The 24,678-nt window shown below is 39.7% G+C and overlaps 1 protein-coding gene and 1 long non-coding RNA gene across 3 annotated transcripts; one reads left to right on the plus strand and one right to left on the minus strand.

Moving 5' to 3' along the window:
• Window positions 1-3,696: 3,696 nt before the first annotated feature.
• LOC140635007 (myosin regulatory light polypeptide 9) lies at window positions 3,697-15,003 on the minus strand. Of its 2 annotated transcripts, none has more exons than XM_072828943.1 (4): window positions 14,592-15,003; window positions 8,456-8,654; window positions 7,848-8,009; window positions 3,697-4,198 (listed from the first exon to the last, which is right to left on the minus strand). In XM_072828943.1, exons 2-4 carry the CDS (start codon window positions 8,637-8,639, stop codon window positions 4,026-4,028), a joined length of 519 nt encoding a protein of 172 aa, XP_072685044.1. In that variant the 5' UTR covers window positions 8,640-8,654; window positions 14,592-15,003; the 3' UTR covers window positions 3,697-4,025. The 2 variants fall into 2 exon arrangements, with proteins under 2 accessions (XP_072685044.1, XP_072685045.1); XM_072828944.1 differs by lacking the exon at window positions 14,592-15,003 and adding an exon at window positions 9,802-9,997.
• A 916-nt stretch (window positions 15,004-15,919) lies between these two features.
• LOC140635008 (uncharacterized) lies at window positions 15,920-24,340 on the plus strand. The gene is made up of 3 exons (XR_012032360.1): window positions 15,920-16,049; window positions 17,599-17,684; window positions 24,208-24,340. It is a non-coding gene; the product is annotated as an uncharacterized lncRNA (long non-coding RNA).
• Window positions 24,341-24,678: the final 338 nt, after the last annotated feature.

Below are 24,678 nucleotides of genomic sequence, written 5' to 3' on the forward strand. Positions count from 1 at the left end.
TCAAAGACAATTGTGGTCATTAAAAAGAATGGCTAAAAATAAAAATGGTGACTATATCAAAACATGAAAGGTAAGTTGAGATACATTAAACTAAAAAACAAGTTGTATATTCATTACAACTATAAAATACATTTTAGGACATTAGGACACTACCTGAGTAGGGAGACAGAATCTAGGGTAAAGGGATACAGGTACTTGGACATTCAAGAGCAAGTGGAAATGGGAGAAGCAGCATTGGGAAAACTGGGCCTTCCATGTGGGATTAGTTCTGGTAATGCCTTCAAGGATAATAAAAAATCAAGTTTCAGGGAAATAAATTGTACACTTAAGGAAGACCTAGGAAGATACAAACAGGTCTACATATTAGATCTACTCTAGAAATCTAAATTATTTCAGCATGTAGCTGGTACCAGGAAACTGGTAAGACTTTTTAATGTACTCTCATTCAATCCGTATTAACCCTTTAGTATAATACAATTCTAGTATATGTGCTGCCAAAGTGAGCACTAATATAATAAAATTCTAGTTTGAGCTAATTTACTATCAAACAACTATGGACCTTTCTCTTAACCTCAGCCTTTTATTTCCAACTACCATTTAACTCCTATCACCCACCCTTCCCTCTTTTCAGAGGGAACAGTATCCATTTTTATTTCTCCAGGATAATAGGATAATCCTACAACATGTGATCTAGGTTCTATCCCTTCCTATCTCCTGGACATGATTCATTTTGTGTCACTGATTGTTTCCTCTAGTCTTTTTCCTCTCTGTCTACAAAAAGGCTTGAATCTCTGAATCTGAGCCCTTTGATCCTACCTTCCCTTCAAGCTTCTCTTCATTGCCAACTTCAGACCCTTCACTGGTAAACAGAGCAGTAACTTTTTGAATACCTACTGTGTGCCAGACCATTTAGCTTTAGTGTCTCTGATTTTCACAATACAACTTGGAGGTTATCATCCCTGTTACATAGGTAGTGAAATGGACACTTAAGAGTGACCTGCCCAAGGATACAAAGCCAAGTAGCGGAATTCACTAAATCAAGTCTGGCTCTAAATCCCTTACTGCTCTTAGTCACAAAAAAGTGCTGCTTTGTGTATTAACAGATTATATTCCTATGATGAACCAATATCATTACTTCCATTTTAAAAATGAATAGAGGTCCAGGGAATTTAAATAACGTACTTAAGGCTATGAAGCTATGTAGCAAAAATGGGATTAAAATGCAGATTGGCTTGATCCCTAAACCTGGGCACTGTCCACCATTTGGATCCTGTGTTCAAAACTCTACCTTGGGGTACCTGGGTCGCTCAGTCAGTTAAGCATCTACCTTCAGCTCAGGTCATGATTTCAGGGTCCTGGGATCCAGCCCCACATCAAGATCCTTTAAGACCCCTCCTTGGCAGGAACCTGCTTCTCCCTCAGCCCCTCCCCTACTTGTGCGCTCTCTCTCTCTTGCTCTCTCAAAATCTTAAAAAAAAAAAAAAAAAAAAAAAAAAAACCTCTATCTAAGAGATCTAGCAAAGGTGACCAATGATGTGTCAAATCTAGTGGCCCCATTTCAACTTTACTCAGCTTTTCTGCAATTTAATACTACTGACTAACCTCCTCATTCTCGAAACTATTCACTTGATTTCTACAATACTGATTGTGGCTCCACTTCTTCAAGCCTTTTTATAGTCTTCTATCTGATTTTTCTTCTAACTTTTCTCCATGTCCCTAAATCCAGGTATTCTACTTCTTGTCCTTTCTCTATTCATATTTTAGAGGAAATGGTTGCCTTTCCTTTTCAGAATATGATTTTTCTAATCTCATATAGTTTGGTTTTCCTTTTTTTCTCAGTAGCACTCAACAATTTCTGCTCTTGAGTCATAGGCTCCTTGATTGCGTAAAATTTGGGCCCTGGAATACAATGATCATATAATAATCATAGCAGATGGATAAGGATGCGCATATGCTGGTTTCATGAGAACTTCTGAAATATAGGACCTTCTGCATGGAGACTGGTTTTTCAGTCAAATCCACTGCTGGGAGTAGATGCTTTAGCTTTTTATTGGCAATCGTCTTTGCTTAAATAAAACCTAGTTACTATGTGGAGAATGCTAGTTCCATATTAGGAGACATTTCATTCATGGGAGACCACTCACTTCCTAATGGAAGCTGATTCTTTGAACAGTTATTTGAAAATGGGGATACTGCAAGAGCTCATTTTAGTAGATGAGACCACTTTGTTTCTATAGTGGAAACAATGTTATTTGAAAATTTGTTAAAAACAGCAGTGACCATGTTTCCAGTAGAAATGGAAATTCAACAAACCAGGTTTTAGGCATCATGGCTAAGAGCCTTGGACAAGTATTTTGCTTAACCCACTGAATGAAATTCAAAAACACATAAAGGGCAGAGTTAGGGAGGTGCTAAGATTCTAATCTTGAAGGGGGCAGAAGCAGTCTTGTTTCTAGTCTTTCTACTTCTGCTCTGTAAAGCTGGCTGCACCACAATTAAAGGATCTAGCTCAGCTATCCTGTTGAGTGCAAAGGTCTGCTGCCTTGAAGGCATTCAGTAATTGTTTATTGAATGAGGTAATGGTTTTGTTCAAGGATAGTCTTGTTAATAATAGCATAAAACATAAAGTTATTAGAGTAATTGTTAATTACTCATCTTTGTAGGCCATCAACTCTCTTCAACCAACCTTTTCTCCCAGCGTTTCAAGGTCTTTTTTAAATTCATGAACATTTGAAAAATTTTTGAAGCCTAAAAGCAAATGAAACTCTACCACTTCCTGATTAACTCTGAAACAGTCCTGCATTTCTGCAAATAGCAGAAGTTATTTTTAGGATTGAAATAATGATCTCACTTTCCCAGGCATGTAGCTTCAGCTGTTTTGATTGTGGGCAAGTCAGGAATGTCCAAAATTCATACATGGACTCATGGTGAATCTCTGTGTAAACAAACATGGTATTTCAAGAGGGACTGTTGTATTTAAAAAGAAATTACATTCAATAAAAAAATACTGGATTGTACTTCCAGCATTTCGCAATACAATACAAAAAAGTCTTTTTGGTAAAAAGCATTTCATAGAACCTTTTGGGGCTAAAATAGTTTTAAAAAATTAGGACAAATTAAAATTACACTCAGTGGCCTGTTCTAATTTTAAATGACATAAAGTAATGCACACAAGCTTAGGATAGATGAAGGATGTTGCCAGATATGTTAAACTTAAGGATTTAAAGCTACCAAAACTATCATGTCCATGCAAATTCTATAGAGAATTATTTTTAAAAGTGAAAGACAAAGTGCAGGAAACCCGATTAAGGCAGTTAAAAGTGGATTTCTTTGGAAGGGGGAGGAATATATGGTAGAGAAAGGATTGTTAGGGAAACTGGAAGGAGTAAGGGAGTGGTGTAACCACCACACATATTTTGCTAGGATGTGTCTCATCTACCCTTTTTTTTTTTTTTTTTTACTTATTTATTCATGAGAGACACAAGACAGAGGGGCAGAGACACAGGCAGAGGGAGAAGGAGGCTCCATATAAGGAGCCCAATGCAGGACTTGAACCTGGGCATCCAGGATCACACCCTGAGCCAAAGGCAGGCACCCAACCACTGAACCACCCAGGCGTCCCTCATCTACCTTTCTTCGGAAGATGCAACTAACAAAAGCTCATTTTGGTAAATAAGAAGTTTAAACAAGTACAAGTAAGTTTTTATCATAAAGTTTAATTATGGTTCAGAAAAAATTGAGTGAATAACTTTCTCTGAAAAAATATACTGACTCTGTGTAGACTGCGGTTATTTTGGGGAGGGGGGCTGGTAAGTTAAATTGCCCTATTTTCTATTCTGAAAAATCATAAAAAATCCCATTTCCAGTCTGATTATAGAGATGCATGTGCCCCAAATGGCTGAGAATAAATACAACAAGAAAGGCAAAAGCTGCAAAGCTAAGGGCATGCAACAGACTCTAAGAGAAAGTCTCAGAAATACCCAAAGTGGCAACAAGGAACGTTTGGCTGGAATTTGAAGGTCTTTTCAGTCATCTTTGTCTTTTGCTCCGTGTTTAAGGATGCGCGTGAACTCAATGTAATTGAAATTCCCCTTCTTGTCGATAGGTGCTTCCCTGTACAGCTCATCCACCTCCTCATCTGTAAACCGGTCTCCCATGGTTGTCAGCAGCTCTCTCAGGTAATCTTCCTGGATGGTGCCTAAGGAATAAAGAACTGGGGATCAGAATACACACTACTCTGAGGAATAATTACAAGGAACATCTACACTTGACCAAGCATACAGTTCTCTACGTTAAGAACTATAAATATGCAAATACAGGAAATATGGGCTCTCTACATGCTTGATCCAGCCTCAGCAGACAGCTGCTTAGCTCTATCATCCTGCTCTGCTCTATCAACTTCCCTCCACAAGTCTTCATAATAGGGCCTAAACCTATACCTAAACAACAATAAAGTATGATTAAGGAAGCTAAGCCTTATGGTTCCTTAAAGTAGCATGAGTGGTTACATTTAGTCTTTTTTAAAAATTGTTTTAAATAAGCTCTAGGGCCAATGTGGGGCATCCCTGGTCACACTTATTCTATAAGCAAGTAACACTGAAATACCACAACATAAACATCAATAAAGTGCTTAAGTGGAGAGAATACTATAGTCTTAAGGCCCAGTTTTTTTGTATTTTGTTTTCAGTATTCTAAGTAATCTCTACACACCCAAAGTGGGGTTGAACTCACACCCTGAGATCAAGAGTCACATGCTCTACCAACTCAGCCAACCAGGTGCTCTGAGGTCATTTTAACAAGTTATATTACTTCAGGTATTTCACTTTATCTGACTTTGGTTTTTAGGGTTTTTGTTTTTAATGTACAATGAGATTTTAAATTTTTCCCTTTTTGCAAGTCTAATTTAAATTTTATAACAAATATAAATAGGCTCTGGGTATGCAAAAACACCGATTATATACTTGAGCATTAACTGTCGCAGACACCAGGTGAGGAATTGGGGATATGGAATGGTGACTCAAAAAGTCTGCTTTCGACTCTGCATATGTGATATCAAGTTTCTTTTTATTTTTTAATTTTTAAAATTTTTTTTTGGTATCAAGTTTCTCATAAAATCTGATCATACATCAAAATCACTCAGGGAGCTTAAAAAAAAGCTCGGATGCCACCTTTGATTTCTTATCCAGCATTGATGTTTTTTTTTTTCAAGAATTTATTTTCAAGTAATCTCTACACCCAACATGGGCTCAAACTCGTGACCCTGAGGTCAAGAGTCGCACGTTTTCCAGCCAGGCACCCCATGGCTTTGATATTTTTAAAAGGCTCCCCAAGTAATTCACATCAATTGAGAACCACTAACTTTGTGTACTAACACAAAGTTAATAAATGACCATGCAGGGATTTTGAAATTCATAAAATAAAAAGAAAAATCTGACAATTTTCTTGTAAGTGAAATTAAGCTAAAATATTGACAATATATTTCCTCTAAAATGAGTTTAAAGTGTAAGGTCAGTTCACAAAAGAAAGTCTAGACCTAACAGGGTTTTTGCTAATTCAATTCTACATTTAAAAATGTTTCTCAGGAAAAAAAAAATGTTTCTCAGGGACACCTGGGTGGCTCAGCGGTTGAGCGGCTGCCTTTGGCTCAGGTCGTGACCCCAAGGTTCTGGGATCGAGTCCCGCATCGGGCTCCCTGCATGGAGCCTGCTTCTCCCTCTGCCTGTGTCTCTGCCTCTCTTTCTCTCTCTCTGGGTCTCTCATGAATAAATAAAATATATATTTTTTAAAAAATAAAAATAAAAAAAAATAAAAATGTTTCTGAGGACGCCTGGGTGGCTCAGCACTTGAGGATCTGTCTTTGGTTCAGGGCGTGATCCTGGAGTCCCAGAACAGAGTCTCGCATCGGGCTCCCTCCATTGAGCCTGCTTCTCCCTCTGCCTGTGTCTCTGCCTCTCTAACAATCTCAAATGTCAGACTTCTATCTTGTAGAAATAAATCCTTATCTCCAGCCAAGTCATTCAACCATCACATGAACCTATTATTGACTATGTGCAAGGAGTTGTGGTAGGTGCTAAAAGGGGTAACAAAGATGAGAACATAATGCTGTTGAAGACACAGAACCATTGCTCTGCATGTGAGGAGACTGTGATGATTGGCAATAAGTACATAACTAAAATAGAAGGTCAAAAGAGTATGTGCCAGGAGAGAGAGAATAAAATACTTAGATGTGGAAAGAAAGGAGAGGCTTCAAGTTTTCCTGGGACCAGGAGAAAATAGTATAAAAACACAGGTAAGGCTCTATAAAGAATGTGATCATTGAGATGAGCTTGAAGGATGGATAAGACATTTTACTCTTTTATGGCTTTATTCCCTTCCACTAAGAAAAGAAATAACGGTCACAGTAAAAAAAAGCTTAATCAATACAGAAGTGCCATTAGGAGGGAACAAAGAGTAAACTTCCTCTGCCTTTCCCTCCCCATACCCCATATCTCTTCCAGGTAAAACTGTTAAAAATTGCAGTTTTAAAGAAGACAAGGTAATATGATAAGGAAGGCACAGAGCAGCAATGGTGGAGGTAAATTAGGACAACAATGTATAGAAGAGCTTGGAAGGAGGTTAGAAAGAGGATACAAGAGTCAAGGATGGTATACCTAAAGAGGCCTAATAAGGCCATACTGTGTATGGAGACTATGTCTCCAATAGCAGCCTGTGCTTGGACTATTTAAAATAGTTCAAGTAGGGGCACCTGGGTGACTCAGTTGGTTAAGCGTCCAACACTTGATTTTGGCTCAAATCATGATATCGGGGTTATGGGACTGGCCCTGTAGCTGGCTCTGCACTGGGTATGGAGCCTGCTTGAGATTCTCCCTTTCCCTCTCTAAGGTAAAATAAAGTAGTTCAAGTAATATGTAAAGCGTGTGCCTTCCTTCTCAAAAAACGTGCCATGTGTGTTATTCCTTTATGTGTCTGTCCCTTGCCAAAGGTTCAAGCATTTCTTTCTTTTTTTTTTATTTTTTAAAGATTTTATTTATTTATTCATGAGAGATACAGAGACACGGGCAGAGGGAGAAGTAGGCCCCATGCAGGGAGCCCGACGTGGGACCCAGTCCTGGGTCTCCAGGATCACACCCCAGGCCAAAGGTGGCACTAAACCACTAAGCCACCAGGGCTGCTCCTGTTCAAGCATTTCTATAGTTAACTTATGTTTTTTTTGTTTTGTTTTGTTTTGTTTTTTTGAGAGTTAACTCTATGCCAGCAGTATGCTAAGCACTTTAAATAAATTATCTCACTTCCTCATTTAATCCTCACAAGTACCCTATGAGGTAGGTAATATTATTGCCCACTTTCTAAGTACAAAAACAGAGGCTTAGAGAAGTTAAGTAACTTGCCCAAAATCGCACAGCTGTCACACAGAACAGGCATATGAAATCAGGGAGCCTGATTCTAGAGCAAAAGGTTTAAACAATCTAAGGGCTGAGAGGTACCTGATAAACAAATACAGGACTGTAATGGGATCACATTCACATACTTCATACAAGATTGCTCTGGTAAAAGTTATTCATTCAACATAATGACTGAGAACCTAACCCTCATAGAGCTATTCTAGTAAAAGGGTAACAGAAGTTTCCTCGAGAAGTTCCAAATACGCCTATTAAATTGTAAATCAAATATTTAAGGGAAGAGGCAGTAAAATGAATGATTAACATGCCACAGGAAAAGCCTGTCCAAAAAAACAGGTATGGTATAAACCTGAGGGTGTTATGTCATCATATTTTAAGTTATTATATGTTTAGTTACCCCAACTGAAAATTAAATCACTTGGTAATTAAAGGTTACCTCAGACTTACCAGTTGCTTCTTCATCAAAGCAAGCAAAAGCATTTCTGATGACATCTTCCGGATCTGTGCCATTTAACTTTTCACCAAACATCGTGAGAAACATGGTAAAATTTATGGGCCCAGGAGCCTCATTCATCATGGCATCCAGATACTCATCAGTTGGATTTTTCCCTTAAAAAAAAAAAAAAAAAAAAAGGAGAGTCATAAGTTTGATTACATCACAAAATGCACACAGTAAACATTTTGACAAGAGAAATTATCATTTATACAGTTTGCTATTTGTATTCGCAATAGCAAAACTATTCAGGAAAAAGTCTTCTCAATGAATAAGGCCTGTATTAAGAGTCTAGAGATTGTATGCTATTCCCCTGGAATGTAAGGAGGCATACTACTGCTCTCATAATCAATATCACTGTTTACAGCACACACACACACACATATAATATGCTGGCCCTTAGCCCAATTGTAAGACCTGGCCGGAAATTTGCAGGTGGTCCAAAGAAACTTTGGGAAACACTGTTCAGACTTTGAACCTTGGTAAACTATAACGTCATTAGATTGGCTTCACAGGCAATACAGAAATTCCATTTAGCTTTAATATTAAAACTGATCATTACCTAGGGAGGCAAGCATATCATGCAAATCTTCCTTGTCAATGAAACCATCTCTGTTCTGATCAATCATGTTGAAGGCCTCTTTGAACTCCTGAATCTGTGACTGGTCAAACATGGCAAATACATTGGATGTTGCGCGCTGGGGGCGCTTCTTGGTGGTCTTGGTCTTTGCCCTTTTGCTTGACATGGTGGCGGTTAAATCCTAATTAGGAAGGGGGGAAAAAAAAGTAAATTGAATCAAACTTCTTAACTTATCTGAGCTACTTAGAGATGGTGGCGGTTAAATCCTAATTAGGAAGGGGGGGAAAAAAGTAAATTGAATCAAACTTCTTAACTTATCTGAGCTACTTAGAGATGGAACTAAAAACTACTCACCAGAGTAGTATCACTTGACAAAAAAAATCTCATTCAACTAATCAAAACTATTACTTATAAAACCAAACTACAAAGAGAAAAACCAGACTCATGCTTTGAGTTCACTTATCCTTAGCAGTTGTGTCACCTAATCAACAGTCCATCACTAACTTCAAATTCCAAACTAAAACCAACATAAATTCAAAGCTCAGAGCATATCAACAAAATTGGATGCCCCCCATGCTGCTGGATAGCCAGATAAGGTACTGGTAACCAAATCTACTGGTTTAATAACAATATAAAGAATACAAGAAACAAAAAAAATGTAGGTACCCTGGGATATAGTACTTGTCCTATACTTCAGTGCTATTGGTAGTACTGGGGAATACTAATTCAATCTTCAACAAGTCTACCCTGCAGCTCTAGCCTAAACTAGCTGTCCTCATTCTAAGGTGGACAGAAAGCAGGAAGGAAGACTCATTGATGGAATGAGGAGGTCTTCATCTCCTAATCTCCACTATCAAATAGCATTCTTCCACTTGCAACTAACCATTTTTATTATACCCTCACTTCTGGAATCAAAGTAGTTTAAGAAACATATTTGTTGAACTACTAACTGAAGAGTATAAAAACTACAAATTCACCTCTGATTTTTTACTTCCACTCTATCCAAACCAATTTCTTGCACAGATCCAAGCTAAATCACTTGAGGTGACTGAGTGCTCTATAGACAAAAATCATATAGGACAACAGTTCTTAAAGTTATTTAGTTTTTTTTTTTAAGTTTTAGCAAACATTTTAAGAGCTATAGAAATTACCTTGCTCTCTAATAATCTAAATTTATCCCTGTAAAATTTAAGATAAAAGTAAAAAGAATGCTTAACACCTAAAATGAAAAGGCAATTTAACTCTCAAAACTCAATCTTTAAAAGAATATAAAAATTTGTTTGGAGTTAGAAACCCCATAGTCATCAGACAATAAAATTTTACCGTACCATCCTTCTGAGCTGAAGTGGCGATGGTAGTCTGCAAAATCTCTAACCAGCAAGACTAGGTCACTGTATTGAGTTATATTCTTCCAAGCAGGCCTAAAATAGGCACTACTGATTTCACTCTCTGACCAGGGTAACAATTTTAAAGCTTACGTTCTGAAAACAACATTTAGCTATGATGTAGCAAAACACTATGCCCTTGCTCTAAAAATAAATCTGTGGACTGCAAAGAATGAAGCACTACCTAGATCTAGGCACTGCAAAGTGACCTTAGAATACAATGCTTCCTATGAGCTTAAAGTTATTTCTTACATTCTTCTCTTGATTAGACCACATCACCCAGACTAAATTCAATTATAGAAATAATTAGAAAAGCTCTGCCTCAGATTTTTTTTAAAGCTAAGTTGCTCTCAGATTTTAGTAGGAAATTCCACAAAGGAGAGTCACAAATTCCAGGCCATCCAATATAGCACTTGGTGATACACTGGAATGTGCTGTTGGTAAGATATACCCTACACAACACACAAGTTATGATATACACTCCTCCCTAATTTCCAAGTTTCCTTTAATCATAATTTGTGAGGCTGCCTGTCATAACTTATCTGCACCATTCTTGAATGCATATTTTCATTTTTGCAACATCTTTTGGGGGCAGTAAATACCATTATTACCTAAACTAGAGCTGAAAAAAAAAAAAACCCTAAATAGTGCTGTAATTTTTCCCTCTATTCTGAGTGTACTTTTATTTATTTTATTTTATTTATTCATGAGAGACACGGAGAGGCAGAGACTCAGGCAGAGGGAGAAGCAGGCTCCCCGAGAGAAGCCCCATGTGGAACTTAATCCCAGGACCCCAGGATCATGACCCGAGCCAAAGGCAGACGCTCAACCCCTGAGCGACCCAGGTGTCCCCTAAATGTACTTATATTTTTAAAAATTGTTTTAATTTTTAATCCCCCCCCAATGTCTTTTTAAAAACTACAAAGAGATATAGTGTATATTATTCCTCCATCTCTTAACTGTACTCCAGGACTTGGGGTGAGTGGCTGAGACCCAGTGAGTGGCGCATATTTACCAGTCCACCTTTCTTTAATATTTTAGGCATGCATGTGTTTGCAAACCAAAGTATGTCTTTAAAAATATTCTGTTTTGTTTGACAACACTGTCTTCCCCTCATGAGGCAGGAATGTCAGTTATTTTAAGAACAAAGAAACTGATGAGAATTATAGGTCAAATGGTTGACACATTTTTAAATCTATAAAACCTCATATTAATTTGGTAGGAGTCCTCTAGGTAGCTTTTAAAAACAGTTTGAGCTATAAAGTTTTATACATACATTTGAATTTTAAAGTATTTGCCATTAGTTCTTCTTTTAATCATGCATTATTTATATCTGTATTCCTTGTAAAATAGTTTGTAAAAGTTATAAAGGTTTTTTTTTTTTTTTTTTGGTCAGCACTGACAGTGGTCTCACATAGAGCTTTTCTTTAACTCAATCAATAATCATCAATCATTAATATGATCAGTTAATTACATCGAATGTCACTAGTGTTAAATACTACTTAAAAATTAAGAAATGTGGGGTGCCTGGGTGGCTCAGCAGTTGAGCACTGCCTTCAGCTTGGGTCGTGGTCCTGGGGTCCTGGGATCGAGCCCCATTATCAACCTCCTTGCAGGGAGCCTGCTTTACCCTCTTTCTATGTCTCTACCTCTCTCATGAATAAATAAAATCTTAAAAAAAAAAAAAAAAGTAAGGCAAGAGTTCTATCTTCAAGAAGTTTAACATATAGGTGGGGAAGCAACTATGAAGAAATGAGTGGTTAAACTTATGAAATGAGTCATAGTTTTCATTCCTGAAGTAGGATTCTCAAGTTAAAACATGTGTGACAATAATGAAAAATAAAGGTGGTACATGATTATAAAATACTGTGAGGTGAGAAAAGATCTTTGTTTCTAAAATAGAGAAGGTGGGGGAAGACCTTGAAAAACCCTGTATCATATAGCAGCTAGAAGATAACCTTAGAATTAAGAGATTCAGATGTTAGTCTTAATTCAAACAAATTAAGGTAATTAATTCTACCAAAAACTAGTAGTATAATGTTAGGCAAGTTAGTACCCAGCCCTTTACTTTTTCAAGGAGGTGGTGTTTTTGTTTATGAGTTTATCTCCCACCAGAGACCAGGAGCCTTCCAGCAATAGGCAGTTCAGCTTCACAGTAAGTTGTTCTAAAATAAGTCAAGTGTGGTTTACTTTTTCCTACCAAACTCAAAGTATGGGTGGAATAAATGATGTAGACAGAACCAAATCTGGGACAGTGCTATGATCCCAAAGAACAGGTCACTTACGATACTGTCATTGTCCTCTTTGCTATGATTCTAGTTTGTTACCCACTTTTACTTTCCTCAAACAAGTAAGACTGTAACTCTCCACATGTAACAAGCCTTCAGCAAATGCACAACTCTCATAGAAGTTTAGAAAGCTAAGGTAAAAAGCATTGAAAATATTTCATGCATCAATATAAATATTCTTTATGTAGTATGGGAAGATATAGGCATCTAAGATTTTCAAGTTATGAGGACTCTCACTCATCCTAAGTTAGAGCCCCGAGTCTATTTTTCAAGTACTTAATGAAAGATCCTTGGTGTGAAGGCATTATTTGTTGTATAAAACTTTAGAGCAGGGAAACATGCAGAGCAAGCGTTCGTGAAATATGAAAGGATTTCAGGTGCACAAGAAAGTGAACGAAAACACCATCAGTGGTGATCAAGAAGATTCAGTTTTCAGATCTAGAGGAATATAACTTTGTTTTAAATCAGGGGAGGTAAGTGTTGGTAGCAATGAATTTATGTGTGTTTTAGTTGACCAAATAGGAAGATACTCAAATCAGGATTATGACAAAAGGAAGGCTACAAATCATGTAAGGAAGATGTTACACTAGATTAATTGGTAGAAGAAAAATAAAGATCCTTAAAGAGATTTGTCCCGTACATCAAAGGGTAACCGGAAGAGTTTTCAGCCTCTCTAGATTCTATGGTTTCATTTATAAAATAGGATCAATCCATACATACTAATAGTACATTAAATTGCTCTAGGACAAATCCTAGAATCTAACACTTATTTATTTTTTTAAAAAAGAATTTATTTACTTATTCATGAGAGACAGAGAGTGGCAGAGACATAGGCAGAGGGAGAAGCAGGCTCCAAGCAGGGAGACTGATGTGGGACTCCATCCAGGGTCTCCAGGATCACGCCCTGGGCTGAAGGAGGCGCTAAACGCTGAGCCACCTGGGCTGCCCTAGAATCTAACATTTATAAAGTGGTAATAAATGTAAAATAATCTAGAGATTTTTTTTTTCCTACAGGAATGACACTCAAACTGATAATAAATAGGAAATATGACATATTCTTTAAGGAAAAACTTCCATCTTAGGAAACAATTCTTAGTGGGGTTGCCTGGGTGGCTCAGTCAGTTAAATGTCTGACTCTTGATTTCAGCTCAGGTTTCAATTTCAGGGTCTTGAGTTCAAGCCCCTCCATGGATTCCACCGTGTGCCTGGAGCCTACTTAAAAGAAAAAAAGAAAACACTTCGTAGTGTGACAGCATGTAGTATCTGTACCAAATCTGCTGTTTCATTTAATCAATGTACTTTATCCTCAAGCTAAGCATATGTGATTTTTTGGTGCCAGCCAGTTTTTTAAAAATACATTTTCAGGTTGGTGCTTCCTTTTCAAATGAACCAAGTCTTCATTTTCTTTTTTCTTTTCTTTTTTTTTTTTTTTAGGTCTTCATTTTCTATGCAAGCTTCCGGTTGGAGGTAGGATTAGATCTCTGACTGCCACACCCAAAGAGTTCTTAGCACTTGACAAAGGCAATTAGTTGTCAGGGCTCACTGACCATCACATCAAGCCTCACTGTTGAAAATGGAAAAGTTTTATCAAAGTCTTCCAGTAGTAAACAAATAGTAGTAACTTTAAGAAATACTCACTTCCTTCACTTTGATATATAAAGCATTTTGCATTTAAGTTAAAATCTCAACTGAACCCCTACTTCTGTTCCAAAGTTCTGTTAAGAAATGGTATACTCTTTCATACACCCACTCACCGACTTTAAAAGGAAATATTATAAAAATAAAAATAAAAATAAATAAATAAAAGGAAATATTCTGGAAAAATGACCCGACCCAAAGTCTCCACCCAAAAAGAACATGGTGTTGTATTTTGGAGTTTTCTCAAGGTGCGCGATCTACACCCTCAATCAACCCTTCTTTGACAAATACCACTTTTAAAAAAGTTCTAATTATGGAAATGGATGCTGAGCTGAGAAAATTGCTAATTTGAGTTGGTTATTCCTACTAAACGTAGCTACACAGCTGCAATAACAGCTGCAGCATGTGGGGGGGGGTGAGGGGGGTGGACGCTGGGCTTCGTATTTTGCGCAAACTCTCTTGAATCGGGCAAGTTTACGTTAGAAACTAAACATAGTGCAGGAGTCAGCGCGGCGGGGCTCGGGTTTCACAGGCCCGGCTGCTCGCGAAGATCGCGGCGCCAGCGAGCTAAGTCCTACTCCCCGAGCTCCAAGTTTGGGCAAAGGGACAAGGTTCGCGCCTCGGGACTTCCGGGCGTGGCCTCGATGCGGGAGCTGGCCCCTGGGCTCGCATCCCGGGAACGCGCCAGTACACCTGCCCAGGTGCGCTCCGGCCGCCGGGGGCCGCCGCCGCCCCCCGCCCCCAGACGCCCCGCGGAGACGCGTCCCCGGGGTGGGCCTCACGCGCCGGACGGCAAGCGCCACTCACCCTGCACAGCCGCGAGAATCGGAGCGCTTCGGTGACCCCCCGGCTGCCCTGGCTGCGGCCACCAAGTCCCCTCTACCGCCGGAGCCCCTAAAGCCAGCACTTCCGGCCTCCGCTCAGCAAGCCGGAAGGAAGCCCAGTCACCATTGTCGGCCGACGGAGTGGGCCTGGCTTAGTAGAGGGGCGACGGGCGGGGGAGCCGCCACTGTGCTTGGGGGGTGCAGTTTTGAACGAGTGCACGGGAAGGGGTATAAAGCGGGCGACTCAGAATAGACAAGAGTGTGTAACGGTCCGTTCGTGTAATGGTTGGGCTGAGTTTCCGTCTTTTTATACCTCCTCTTTCAACGTAAAGCTTCTCTTCCCCCCCCTTTCCCGTTGGAAAATGGGTGAGCCCGTCCCGTCGGTCGGCCTCCCCGCACATTCCAGGGCACGGCCAGGGGCGGGGCCCGCTAGCCCAAGTCCTTGTAGGGACATCGCGGAGAGGGCTGCGCGGCCCACGTGACCCGCCCCCACGCCGCTCCCGGGTGCGGGCCCGGGCAGCCGGCGGAGGTGCGCCTGCGCGCGGGGCTCCCCACCCCTCCCCCCTCCCCTCGCCCCCCGCCCCCGCCCATCCCGAGTCTGCGTCTCTCCCCGTGAGGCCTTGGGGCCCGAGGTGTTATCTGTGCGTCCTGTACGGTCGGCTTGAAGAGTCCCAGCCCTTCCACCCTGCAGCGGAACTTCGGAAGTCTTCGGGGCCCTCAGCCAAGCGGCCACTATCTTTTTGGCCCAGACGGACTTCATGAGGTCACGAATGATGGAAGACTTCCTCCCTCTTCAGAAACGTCTGTGGGAATTTTTCCCACCAGAGAGAGCTCCGATTAACAAGGAGAGACTGGATTTGACCAGGAGGGAAGACAGGCGGCCAGCGAGACCTGGCCCCGACCTCTCAGTGTGATGCAGACTTGGTGAAAATAGGAGTGAAAAAGTCGTGCCTGTTTTTCTCTCAGCTCTCTTTTCCTTGGACAGATTTTTTTTAAAATTTTATTTATTTATTCCTGAGAGACACACAGAGAGAGAGAGAGAGGCAGAGACACAGGCAGAGGGAGAAGCAGGCTCCGCGCAGGGAGCCCGATGTGGGACTCGATCCTGGGTCTCCAGGGTCATGCCCTTGGCCGAAGGCAGGAGCCTAACTGCTGAGCCACCCAGGCGTCCCTCCTTGGGCAGCTCCTAACCAGGAATCTTGTTAAAGGAAAGACCTCCCCAGTTCTGTCCAAAGCCTGGTGAGAAAGACTGTGGTGCTGGTCACCTCAGCTCCTTTGATCTCCACTATGACAGGAGTGAGTTGGATCTGATAAACGCCCAGGCCGTCCCAGCACTGACCAGGTTCAGTGCCTAGTTTGGCTCGTGGCCAGAAGTTCTCTGACCTTGGGGGTGGCCCTGTGTTCCTTGCCTCTCACTTGAGTTACTCTGCCGAAAAAGAAGGTAAAACCTCTAGAATAACATATTCTGAATATTAATAAAGCAGAGTTTGAGGACCTCAGGAACATTTTATCTGTTAACCAATAGCATATCCCAACGGTAAACATTGAAGTAAAAACCACTGAAAAATAAGTAACTGCCCTAATTGCATAGAGTGAGTGACAGGAAGATGTTTAGTTTCCTAAAGTTTTGATAATAATCACTTGGGGGTACTGGTTAAAAACACAAAATACTGGTTCCTTATCTCCAACCTAATGGTTCAGAATCTTCTAGGGCACGTGAAGCCCTCTGTTTAGCTGGGGTCCTGAGTAACTCTGACCACATGGGGACACAGAACTAGACAGCTTAGGGCTTAAGACGCAGGGATAGGGCCAGCTCTGGCTGGCTTAGTGGTGGGGGGACTGCAGTTTGGTTTTGAAGTTTGGCTTGGGCAGCAGCGTGAGCACCCTGCAGTGCACTCATACCTCCACAGAGGGGTGGCCTGCCACCACGGAGCGAGGAGCGACCGCTGGAGCCTTCTAGCGACTGTCCTTTTCTTTAAATGGGTAGTTTAGTCTTCTCAGCTCAAAAGGAAGCAGTAGCGTTCTCAATAGTGTCAGATGATTGCCTTGTCTTCTTTCCTTCCACTCAGTCAACAGGTGTTACACAGAAACTGCATTTCTCAGCACTGTGGTGGGATTGGTGGTTTATGCTTTTTTGAACTAGGACATAGTTGCTACCTCTGGGATGGAGGGAGATGGAGTAGAAAGGGTTGCAAAGTCACAGGGAGTGTTAGGGAACAGTTATAAAACAGATCATTACAGTGACAATTAGGTAAGGCCTTTAGGAGGAACACGGAGAAGGAAATAAGCCCATCTGGGGAATTTGTGGAAGATGGCCCCTAGAGAACTATGGAAGAGCTGATTCTAAAAGTCAGTGGGGAAGGGCACCTCTGCAGAGCATGTGACTCTTGATCTGGGATTATGAGTTCAAGCCCCACATTGGGCATAGAGCTTACTTTAAAAAATAAAATTAGGAAAAAATATAAAATAAAATAAAATAAAATAAAATAAAATAAAATAAAATAAAATAAAATAAAATAATAAATAAAAAAAATAAAATAATAAAATAAAATAAAATAAAATAAAATAAAATAAGGGCAGCCCTGGTGGCTCAGCGGTTTAGCGCCACCTTCAGCTCAGGGTGTGATCCTGGAGTCCCGGGATCCAGTTGAACTTCAGGCTTCCTGCAAGGAGCCTGTTTCTCCTGCCTGTGTCTCTCATGAATAACGAAATAAATATCTTAAAAAAATAAATTGAAAAAATTAAGAATTAAAAAAGTCAGTGGGAAAAGAGAGAAGAGATTCCAAGCAAATGGAGGAACATGCTTGATGGTCTGAGGGTGATCAGAGGAACTTGGTGATTGAAGATGAACAAGAATTGTGTGGTCAGTGTGCATTCATTTATTCATTCCATAAGTGACTCTGGGTATACAAAACTTAGCAAGCCAGTGTGGAAAATAAAAATCTTGATGAAATGTTTTTCAAACTTCCATCTAATGTATTGATACCTAGTTTTAATGATTGGACCCACTGCCAAAGACCTACGACTCCATGGTGTCTCTATTCTTCTGAACCCCACAAGAGATCTTGGCTCTCAGGTAACAATCTCCTTTTTACCTTGTAACTAGAAGTTTAGAGACTTGGGTTCTACTTCATATTCTTCCTTTAGCCTACTAAGTAACACTGAGAACTGGTCCCTCAGCTGATCTGAGCCCCAATTTTCTGATTTGTAAAATGGGCATAACATCTGTCCTGCCTACTTTATAGAGTTTTCTGATTAAATGGGATAGTTTATGTGAAATGTCTTAAGTACAGAACAGTGGCTTTGAAACTTGATTGAAACTCGCTGTAAGGGGTGCCTGGGTGGCTCAGTCAGTTAAACGTCTGCCTTCGACTCGGGTCATGATCTCAGTGTCCTGAGATCAGACCCAACGTTGGGCTCCCTGCTTGGTGGAGAGCCTACTTCTCTTTTGCTCTGCCCCTTCCGTCCACTCATGTTCTCTTTCATAAATAAATAAATAAATAAATAAATAAATAAATAAATAAATAAATAAATAAATAAATAAGTAAGTAAGTAAGTAAGTAAGTAAATAAATTCTTTTAAAAACCCTGTAAGAAATTCATATCACTAAGCAATACTTGAGTATCTGTGATGTTTTCTGAGATTTCTATTCTATTTCAATTTTATGTCATTTAACTTTTAAAAATGTTCCTTAAGACCCACTACATGTGAGTTTATGATCCACTAATGCAGAGGTCTCAACCAGGGGTAACTTTTTCCCCTGAGGGAATATTTGGCAATGCTTGGAGACATTTTTGATTTTCACAACCAGGGAGCTGCCAATGGCATCTTGTGCATAGAGTCCAGGAATAGTGCTAAACATTCCACAATGTACAGGATAGCACCCTACGAACAGAGCATTATTCGGCCCACAATGTCAGTAGTGCTGAGGTTGAGAAAACTGAATATATAGTATTTGATTCTTGTGCGGTACTAGATTTATTAAAAGGATACTATTGCTCTTGCCTGAAAGTGAGGTGTTTTTGTGAGACCAGAAGAATCTAAAAGGAGAAAGAAAAGGAGCTCACATTAGTACATACCTATTATATGCTAGGTATTTTTACCTAAGTATTTTTATCATTTAGTTTTTACAACAACTCTGTGAGGTAGGTATTATTACTTCCATTTCACAAATAGAAAACTAAGCTCAACTACTGTAATGACTTGCCCATGTTACCAAAAGGGTAATAAAAGAACCAGGATCATAACTCATGTCTCTGCTTGTCCAAGGGTAGGACAGAAGGGAGGACAGGGGTCGGTATTTCTTATTCACGTATCCCTAACTGCTAGGATAGTGCCTAATTGTCCATGAGTGCCAGTAAACATTTGGTAACTGGTTATTTGTTCAAATGCACATAGCTGATAAATGGCCTAACGCAAAGCCCACCTTTTTTTTTTTTTTTTTAATAACAATTCTGTGCTCTCTGGTTCGAGAAGGGAAACTCCTTACCCAAACAACAGGAAGCATGGTTGAATTAATCTTTGGTATTTCCTGCCAAAGCAGGTAATTTCCTAGTAATCACTTGCAATTTTTATTGCATGTAAGAAACTTTTGAATGGTAAGAGACATGTCTTAACATTTTGGTTTTGCTTACATAAATGGAATTCTAATCCTTTCTACACAAACTAGGATGTAACAAATTAGCATTAATCCAGGAAAACAGTAGGAGGAGCTCCATTCTTTTAAATGAAGTTAGGGCCTTTAAATTAATCTGCATAGAAATGAGTTTTAAAAGCTTTAAAACTACAAATAAGTGTATTAAAAGGGTATAGAAAGTTCTACATGAAAAATTCCTTTAAAAATTAATTATAGTCATTTTTAAATTCAGGAATGATGTACAAGATAAAAGAAACAATGTAGAATTAAGAAAATTGGGGGGGGTGGCACATCTGGGTGACTCAATCTAAATGACTGACTCTTGGTTTAGGCTCAGGTCATCATCTTGTGGTCCTGCGATCGAGCCATCCTGCTCAAGGATTCACTCTATCCCTCTCCTTTTGCTCCCTCCTCCCCTGCTTGCATGCACACTTCCTCTATCTCTCAAATAAATAAATCTTTTTTTTTTTTTTTTTTAAAGAGTGTTTGGGGAAGTTATTACTTCTATACTAATAAGTTTGAAAAAAAAAGATAAATGCTTAGGAAAATTAAAATACTAAACAAGATTCAAGAAAAGAGAATATGAATAAACCATAGCAACAGAATAAGTAAGAATTTTCTAGAAAATTACCTGATCTTGGTAATTAATTAAAGAAATACTGCTCCAATGATTTTTTTTTTTTAAGATTTTATTTATTTATTCCTGAGAGACACACAGAGAGATTGAGAGGCAGAGACACAGTCAGAGGGAGAAGCAGGCTCCAGGATCTCTAGGATCACTCCCGGGCTGAAGGCGGCACTAAACTGCTGAGCCACTTGGGCTACCCCTGCTCCAATGATTAAAAGACAAATATTAGTTCCTAAACTGTTTTGAAATGCATAGCCTCATGATACTAAAAATAATTTATTAATGAATGAATATAGTGACCAAATTACATTTGCTGAGTTAATCTTGTGAGGCAGATTTTTTTTTTTTTTTTTTTTTAATACTCCCAAATAAGACCAACACCTAAAGGAAAAATTATGGTTTAGGCTTATTTCAGCCAAATCTTTAGTTTTCTTATCTAGAAAAGGGCATAATAATGATAGCATCTACTTTAGTCATTCATTGTGTGCATTAGGTGAGATAGTCCTTGTAAATTTCTCAGAGAGACATCAACTTTAGTTGTGTTAAGCATCTGTCCCAGTATGTTGTCTTCTCCCTTTCCTTCTGTTAAATAGGGGAAGTCCCCTCCTTGCTCCTGTGGAAACCAGTTCCTCCATTTGCTAACTCATGTCACTCCAATGATTCTACCTTCTCCTGCGTCACCAAGTTTTCTCTTTCTTTTTATTGGATTATTTCCATCAACAGGTCTGCAGTAATGTAGCCTATATGTAGCAGAGTGTTGGCTCCCCAAAGACATCCACATCCGAATCCAAAGAACCTGTGAATATCTTTACAATACAAAGGGGAATTAAAGTTGCAGATGAAATTAAGATTACTAATGAGCTGACCTTAAAATAGGGAGAGTTTCCTGTGTTATCCCAGAGGGCCCCGTATAATCACAGGTGGCCTTAAAAGTAGAAGAGCAAGGCAGAATAAGGCAGTCAGAGGGGGATGTGACTGGGGAATAATGGTCAGAATGATGCAATGTTGCTGGTTTTTAAGGTGGAGGAAGGGGCCGTGAGCCAAGGAATGTGAGTGACCTCATGGCTAGAAAAGCAAGAAAACAGATTCTCCCCTAGAGCCTTTGAAAGGAACATAGTCTTGCTGACACCTTCATTTTTAGCCCAGTGAGATCCGAGTTGCAATTTTAACTGATAGAAGTGTAAGATAACTAAATTATGTTGTTTTAAACCACTAGACTTGTGGTAATTTGTTACACCAGCAATAGAAAATTAATATATTACAAACAACAACAAAAAACCCTCTTCCTGGTGCACTTTCCTCCTCCAGTTATTATTTTTTTGTTGCCCTTTATAAAACTCCTTAAGAGTCACATGTACTCGCTGGCTCCAATTCTCTCTTAAGTCTTCTATCATAAGGCCTTTTCCCCCAACCATTTCATTGACCGTGTGCTTGCTTATCAAGGTCACCACCGGTGTTGTCATCCATTTCATTAAAGCCAATTCTCAGTCTTCAAACAGATTTGACAGGGTGACCACTTCCTCATTTTTGAAACACTTTTTTCTCTCCCTTCTAGGATGCCTCACTCTCCTAGTTTTCCTGGTTCCTTATGGCACATTCCTTATGGCTACTTTTCAGATTCCTTTGCCAATTTCTCCTCATTTCCCCAATCCCTCAGAGTTGTTCAGGATTCAGTGTTTGTCTCTCTTCTTTTTCTGTTAACACTCCTTCCCTAGCTGATCTCATCCATTTTCATGGCTTAAAATAGTACTGAGACACTGATTATTCTCAAGTATGTATCTTAGCCAAGACCCATGCTCAGACTCCAGACTCATGATATAGTCACTTGACATCTCCTGAAGGAGGTTTGCTAGGCATCTAAACCTTCAGATTCCCAAACTGATCTTCTGACCTTACCTATCAAATCTGTTCTTCCTTACATCTTCTCCATCTAGGTTAATGGCATTCCATCCTTTAAGTTGCTCAGGCCAAAAGCCTTTGACTCATCTTTGCCACCTCTTTTTCTTTCCTGACCCTCATCCACCCTTTCAGTCAAACCACCTCCAAGGTCTAGAACAGTAGTTAGCCAAACCTATTGGTTAAGTCCTTCAAGACATATCAATCTGACCATGTCCACAGCTATCCTAGTGTAAAATATCAAGCCTTCTCACTGGTCTCCTTACTTTCAATGTTCCTTTAAATTCTAGTCTCCACAGCCACAGAGTAATCCTTCTAAAATAGAAATTAGATCATGTTATTGTTCTACTCAACACCATCCAATGGTGTCTCACCTCAGAATGAAAGCCAAATGCTTTACAGTGGCCTATAAAGCTCCCAAAAGATCAGACTTAAGGAACTTTTCACCAGTTGCTCAACCATCTTGATTAGGCTGTTTCTTGAAGAAGGTATTTTCCCTCTTCAATACCTTTGGATTGGCTGATCCTTTTGGTTTCAGTGATCTTTCTTCTAATGTTTTTATTGCTTTCTCCCCCACCTCTCTTGAGTCTTCACTCAAATATCACCATTTCGGTAATGCCTGCTCTGGTCATTTAAGATTTCCTTGTTCATCTTCCACCTCCAGCATTCTCCTCTCTTGCTTTATTTTTTCCACTGCATTTATTACCTCTCACATATGATATACTTCACTTACTTTTTTATTGCTTACTTTTCATCCCAAGTTCTATGAATACAAGGTTTGGGGATTGTTTTGTTTACTCTAGTATCCCAAAGACCCAGAACAGTAATTAACACATTATAGGCACTCAATAAATAAAAATACATATTGAATGAATGAAGAACTAGAAGGTGGCAAAAATATGAGGCCTAATGGGTAAGCAGTTTCTGAAGGTCAGTGGGATACCACTGATCTGTCTTACATACCGGATTAATGAGTATTAATGAGTAATAGTGTTTTTTAAAATCCCCTGATAATACTATAGAGGATTAATAGAAGGTGAGCCTGGGAGAAGAAGGAATCAGGATTTCTGACAGATGGTAATGCCAATCACTGAGATAAGGAATACAGAAGAGAAATAACTTGAAGAGTGGGTATGGTGATGGTAGGAAATGACCATTATAGTTATGGACATTTTGAGGTAGTAGGTTAGAAGACAGTGCTGAAGCTTTCACCAAGATGCAGCACAAAGAGACAAAAAGTAAAAATATGAAAGAGCTGTCAGGGATGCCCGGGTGGCTCAGCGGTTGAGCATCTGCCTTTGGCTCAGGGTGATCCCGGAGTCCTGGGATTGAGTCCCACGTGGGGCTTCCTGCATGGAGCCTACTTCTCCCTCTGCCTGTGTCTCTGCCTCTCTCTCTCTGTATCTCTCATGAATAAATAATAAAATCTTAAAAAAAAAAAGCTGTCAAAAGCCATGAAGGATATATTGAGGTTCTGTTGTATATTTAATAGGAAATCCAAAACAAGATAGAAATGACAATGATTGAAATGGTATTAAAAGAGATAATGAGGGGTGCCTGGGTGGCTCAGTTGGTTAGGCATCTGCCTTTGGCTCAGGCCATGATCCTGGGGTCCTAGGATGGAGCCTAACATGGGGCTGCCTGCTTGGTGGGAAGCCTGCTTCTGCTTGCTCACTTTTTTTTTTCTCTCTCTGTCAAATAAGTAAATAAAATCTTAAAAAAAAAACAAAAAACAGGGATCCCTGGGTGGCGCAGCGGTTTGGCGCCTGCCTTTGGCCCAGGGCGCGATCCTGGAGACCCGGGATCGAATCCCACGTCGGGCTCCCGGTGCATGGAGCCTGCTTCTCCCTCTGCCTATGTCTCTGCCTCTCTCTCTCTCTCTCTCTCTCTATGTGACTATCATAAATAAAAAACAAAAAACAAAAACAAAAACAAAGAATTCTGTATGCTGGTTTTTCTAGTCTTTCAGGTCTAGTGATTTATCTCCTTATGTCTTCTAATTCTTAACGTGCAACATCAAGTAGAGGATCACAAAATTGATCTCATGATTGTGTAGCACATTCTGAATAGGTTTTCTGACAACTGATGCTCGCAGCCTTTGGGACATCTGCCAAAATTCTGGGATAACCTGAACTTCATACTTAACATCCTATTACACTGAAAAATATTAAATCACTTTGGACTGTTCTCTGCTTTTTCAAGAGGAACTTGAAGCTTAGAGAGGTTAATAAGACTTGCTCAGGGTCATACTGTGGGAAAGAGAAGGGTCAGGAATCTAACTCAGGTCAGAATGACTTCAAAGCCTGAACTTTCAGCCTCTATACTATATTGATTGGTGAAGCATGCTAATTATTGACAAAAATGATAGTATTAATAATTTGGAGTGGGAATATTTGCCCAAAATATTGACTAATTTTTTTTTGTTTTGTTTTTTTCCAGGAAAAGAGACTCTATGGTCTCTTGCAGACTTTCCAGAAAGGGTTAATTGCACTGAAATCGGTGCCTCAGGGCCATATCTATTTTGCCAGCCACCTATATGACAGCTTTTGATTCTGAGTTCTTCTTTCTCCTGAAGGAATAATGGTACATGAAAGTAATTTCTATCAGCAGTTTCAATTTTGTATAACTTGTCCATATGTAACAACGAACACCTCCTTCTGCATTACACTGTGGAGGGCCAATTCAGGAAAGCATTAAAGCACTGGTCTGGCAGCACTACCCAATAATCCCTGAAAGACCAAAGAACCTGAAGTTAAAGGGACTTTTTTAAGATCAGTATTCTTCAGTGTCTTACTTTGTGCTACATAATTTATTACTTGCTTCAGTTCAGGAAGAAGAGCCATGATATGAATTACATACACTTCCCAAGGATGCCACCTTCTGTTTTTATTCCTATTACCTTTCACAGTC

Source organism: Canis lupus, chromosome 6 (genome assembly GCF_048164855.1).
Source record: "Canis lupus baileyi chromosome 6, mCanLup2.hap1, whole genome shotgun sequence".
Classification (NCBI taxonomy): Eukaryota; Metazoa; Chordata; class Mammalia; order Carnivora; family Canidae; genus Canis; species Canis lupus.

What these genes read in the sequence shown, in the direction of transcription:
- LOC140635007 (XM_072828944.1), bottom strand. An exon ending in TGATATGCTTGCCTCCCTAG is followed by an intron (nt 8,010 to 8,455) that starts GTAATGATCAGT and finishes TTTTTTTTTAAG; the next exon opens with GGAAAAATCCAACTGATGAG. An exon ending in CTTTGATGAAGAAGCAACTG is followed by an intron (nt 4,199 to 7,847) that starts GTAAGTCTGAGG and finishes TTTATTCCTTAG; the next exon opens with GCACCATCCAGGAAGATTAC.